The following is a 4169-nucleotide window of genomic DNA, read 5'->3' on the forward strand; positions in this document are numbered from 1 at the left end:
AGATGCTTGTCTCAGGTCCCCAAATCTGCTAATAGTTAAGATACTTAGGTTCACACTTGTCCTATGACGAGGGGACTACTGTTACGAGTGTCCTCTGAATGCTGGGCAAAGGCACACGCCGATCTTCCCTCCTAGCCAGAAGCCCGCAGACCCAGCCATGTGGCAGGAAGGCCCTGCCTGCCAGCCTTCACCAAGCCCAACCCACCTTGGCAGCTATCAAGGGGGAGGTTGCGGAGCAGAAACCACTGTTCTGCATCAGTTAGCCAATTTGCATCTATAAAATGGGCACAGAGGTTTGAGGGGGGTTATGCCAGATGCCGATGCCAGGAACTGCTCACCTTCCCCTCTTTGAGCATCAAACAAGTTCATTTAGAAGAAAAAGGAAATGCTACATTACACTGTGTAAACATGTTTAAGGTGTAGTTCCTAGGGACATGCGACAGGCTGCAAACATCAATAGGAATGGTTTGGACCATTTCATGGATGAGAAGAATCAAATGGGTTATTTAAGGGAAGGTGGGAACGTTTTGAGCACAGAACAGATAAGAGGGCAAACAGGCCCAGCAGGCAGAGATAGAAACCCAGATAGATGGGCTCAGGGCGGCATTTCTGGGATACCTGTGTTCTGTGGTGACTCCGTTTCTCCCTGGTGTTCAAGAACCGGGATGGGCGGGCTGGGGACCCAACAGTCCATTGTAAGGGTTACCCAAGCCTCCAGGGATACAGTGCTATTTTTTTTTCCTTAAAGATTGTCACCTGAGCTAACATCTGTTGCCAATGTTTTTTTTCTTCTTCTCCTCGAAGCCCCCCCCTTACATAGTTGTTTATTCTAGTTGTGAGTACCTCTGGTTGTGGCATGTGGGACGCCACCTCAGCATGGTCTGACCAGCGGTGCCATGTCCGCGCCCAGGATCCGAACTGATGAAACCCTGGGCCACTGAAGCGGAGCGCGCGAACTTAACCACTTAGCCACGGGGCCAGCCCCTCCAGTGCTATTTTTAAAATGCACTGTTCTCTAGGGTGGCATGGATCTCTACCCACCGACTGCTTTTCCCTCCTTTCAGCTCCCGTCAATCCTTCTGTATTCTACTCAATTCACACTATTTCTGAATGGCAACAATTTTCTAAACTATAATCTATATATTAAATGTAATTTAAAAAACGATGCTGATGGTTAAAGCCCTATATTGGAGAAAAGTGCCGGTGGGTGTGTCTCATTGGAGGGCAGAAGTCAAGGTAAGTTACATGACTGACTTACCACAAAATATCAGAAATGTACATGGCGAGACTTTCCCCCTTTACCTCCCCTCTACCCCTACCAACAACTCCTCCAGGATGAGACTTGTGCTGGAGGCCCCACCTAGATGCGGAAAAGCCTGGGAGACATATCAACTGTGTCTCTCTACTCAGAGCCCACCGTGAAAGGAGCTCCTTCAGTACACAGCTGGGCCATTTGCTCTGAGAATGAGGTCAAGAGCCTGTCCTGGATCACTAGCTCGTGGTCATGGGTTGGTGACCTCTTCCCTGCAGACCTAGAAGCTTCCCCCTCCGTGGTTAACGAAAAAAAAAAGTCACTCAAAGGACAGCTTTGTCATGTAAAAGGAAAACATATTCCACTTTAATAAACTTAAGTCATCCGTGATACATTAGAAAATGTACCAGAAAGGCCTGGTAGTCTCTGAAGCAGGTTGCCAGGGGCTGACTCTGCCAGCACAAAGTGACCCGTTAGTAGCCAAGTCAAGCCTGCAGTTGGGCGCTTCCTCTCCATCAGTGGGTCACAGTCTTAACTCACTCTTCTAGCAAGGGTTTCCTAATAAACCCAGAGCTTCCACCTGCCCAGAAACGGCAACTGGAAGCTTAACTTTCCCTCTCGCAAGCAGGACCACACTCCTGCTCCTAACTCCTTTAGTCCTGTAGCTTTGGGATTCGGGGCCGGGACAGCTTGGTCGTTGCTCTCCCACGGTTAGGGGTGCCTTGCTCCCCGGGTCTCCTGGCCAGCGGCCGCAAGAGACCTGGGACAGGTACCTGAGACAGACCCCGAGGTGCTCTGCTGCTTGCGGGCCCAGCGCACTGGGCGGTGGTCAGAGTCGCGTCCGAGGCGCCGCCTCTTCGGTGGGACCCGGGACAACCCAGGACCGAGGCCTCGCCACCGCGTCGCGCTCCCTCCGCAGCCTCTAGTCTCCGTCGTCCTCAGCGGTCCTGGAAAAAGGGGAACACGTGGCGGAGAAGGCCATGAATTTGCGCCATGCGGCTGCCCGTCGAGTCCTTCTTGCCGGGCGCCGCCGCGGTTCTCGCTGTCGTCTCCACGGCCGCTGCGCCCACCGCGCTCGGGGTCCGTCGCAGCGTCCACGCGGCGCCGCCGCTGCTATTGTTGTTGGCGTTGATCCGCTCGCTGCCGCCCGCCGTCTCCCAGTCCTCGGCCCCCGACAGCTCCCGCAGGCTCTGGGGCGCGTCGGGCCGCAGGTAGTGACAGGGCCGGTGGCCGCTGTGGTCGCGACGCGTGGGGTCAGCCCCCAAGGCGCCCACCAGCACCTTGATGACCATGTCATGGCCCTGCAGGGCTGCCAGGTGCAGGGGCGTGAGGCCGCCGCTCCCCGGGACGCTCACGTCGAGCCGCAGCCCCTGGCGCTGGGCGAAGTCGTGCACCAGGATGAGCTCCTCGTGGCGCCCATGCTTGGCCAGCCAGTGCAGCACCGTGTAGCCCGTGATCGGGTCGCCGCGCAGCAGAAGCCCCGGCTCGGCTTCCAGCAGCTCCTGCAGCGCCTCAAAGCGGCCCTCGGCGGCTGCCAGTATCCACGCGTGCTCCCGGGGCTCCAGGCACAGCCCGCTGCCGCCCGGTCCGCTCGACCCGCCGGGGGCCTGCTCTTCTGGGCGCTCCTCCGACAGCCACCCGGCGGGAGCCGCCCCCTGCAGCCCCAGTAGCTCCCGCAGCGCTCCCCGCCGGCGCCCCGAGCCCGAGAGCATAAGCGAACCGTGGAAGAGGGGCTCCCGGGAAGCGGCGGCGGCGGCGTGGCCCCGGTACCTGCCCAGGCTGCCGGTGACCACTTTCGAGGGGCGGGGCTGCGGGGCGCTCCGCAGGCTCAGCGCGGTCGGTGCCAGGGAGGCCTTGGGCGCCGGGTTCGCGGCCTCTCGGGGCTCGGCCATGGTCCTGCAGCTGCCGCCGCGGCGGTTCCAGGGTCTAGCGTTCGCTGCCCTTCCCGGGCCCCACCGGGAGAGGAACTGGCGCTGCCGTTGGGGAAGGAAGCGGCTTGAGCAATGGGGTTTGGAGGGAGGGAGCAAAGGAGGGGAGGAGAGGGAGGGAGTGAGCGAGAGAGCCGAGGGAGGGCCCCGCGCAGGAGTGGGGGGGGGGGCGGGGGGGGGGGGGGGACCGTGGAGGGCCAAGTCCCCACGGCAAGCCCCTCTCCCGCGCCCCGGGTACGGCCGCCACCTCCGCTGCCCCGGGTCGCCGGCGGCCCCGCCCCAAACGGCCAGGTGAGCAGGGCAGCCCCGCCTCCCGCACGGCGCGGGCCCCGATGGGGCGGGGGCGGACTGCCAGTGGCCCCGAGCGCCGCCCGGAGCAGCCCCGCCGCCCCTGCAGCCGGCTTCTCAGCATCTCCGCAGCTGCTGGCTAAGGAGGCTCTAGGGCGCCCCCTCTCCGGTGGGCTGAGCTCGGCTTCCAGCCAAGGCTCGGGGAGCGCGATCCTTGAGCTCCGGGGCGCTCGCTCCCCGCCCCCTTCCTTCGCCCTTCCCTCTTATCTCCTCAGGAGTCTCCCTGTACTTTGTCCCCAAGCCGCCTTTGTCCCGCGCCTCTCATTCACCTACACGGCCTGGCTGCCCCATGTGACTCAGGCTCGCCTGCCCTGCCCTTTGTGTGGCCTTGACCCTCCCCGCAGCACCCGGAGTTGCCCGGGGCTACTGCAGAGAAACCCGAGACGAGGGTCCAGGCAGGAGCTCTTCTAGGGAACGGGAAGGGTAACCCCCGACTTCCCGCGGCTCCGCCCTCTTCTCTCCTCTTTAACCTCTCCCAGGTTGGCTCCGAGAGGCAGCTACAGGTGAATCGGAGTCAGCGGCCAAGGGAACACCCTGCACTCTTCAGAGATGCGTCCCAGCTGTCTCCCTGAGGGAGAGAATTCAGAGCTTCAGGGCTTTTTAAGAGGACGATATTGTACCTTTTTTTTTTTTTTTTTTTT

At 60.7% G+C, this 4169-nt stretch overlaps 1 protein-coding gene across 1 annotated transcript; it reads right to left on the reverse strand.

The window, feature by feature from the left end:
- Nucleotides 1-1619: 1619 nt before the first annotated feature.
- On the reverse strand, nucleotides 1620-3746 carry SOWAHD (sosondowah ankyrin repeat domain family member D). Its single transcript, XM_046673731.1, has 2 exons — nucleotides 3428-3746; nucleotides 1620-3225 (listed from the first exon to the last, which is right to left on the reverse strand). Exons 1-2 carry the CDS (start codon nucleotides 3590-3592, stop codon nucleotides 2191-2193), a joined length of 1200 nt encoding a protein of 399 aa, XP_046529687.1. The 5' UTR covers nucleotides 3593-3746; the 3' UTR covers nucleotides 1620-2190.
- Between the last annotated feature and the right edge of the window lie 423 nt (nucleotides 3747-4169).

Source organism: Equus quagga, chromosome 10 (assembly GCF_021613505.1).
Source record: "Equus quagga isolate Etosha38 chromosome 10, UCLA_HA_Equagga_1.0, whole genome shotgun sequence".
Lineage (NCBI taxonomy): Eukaryota > Metazoa > Chordata > Mammalia > Perissodactyla > Equidae > Equus > Equus quagga.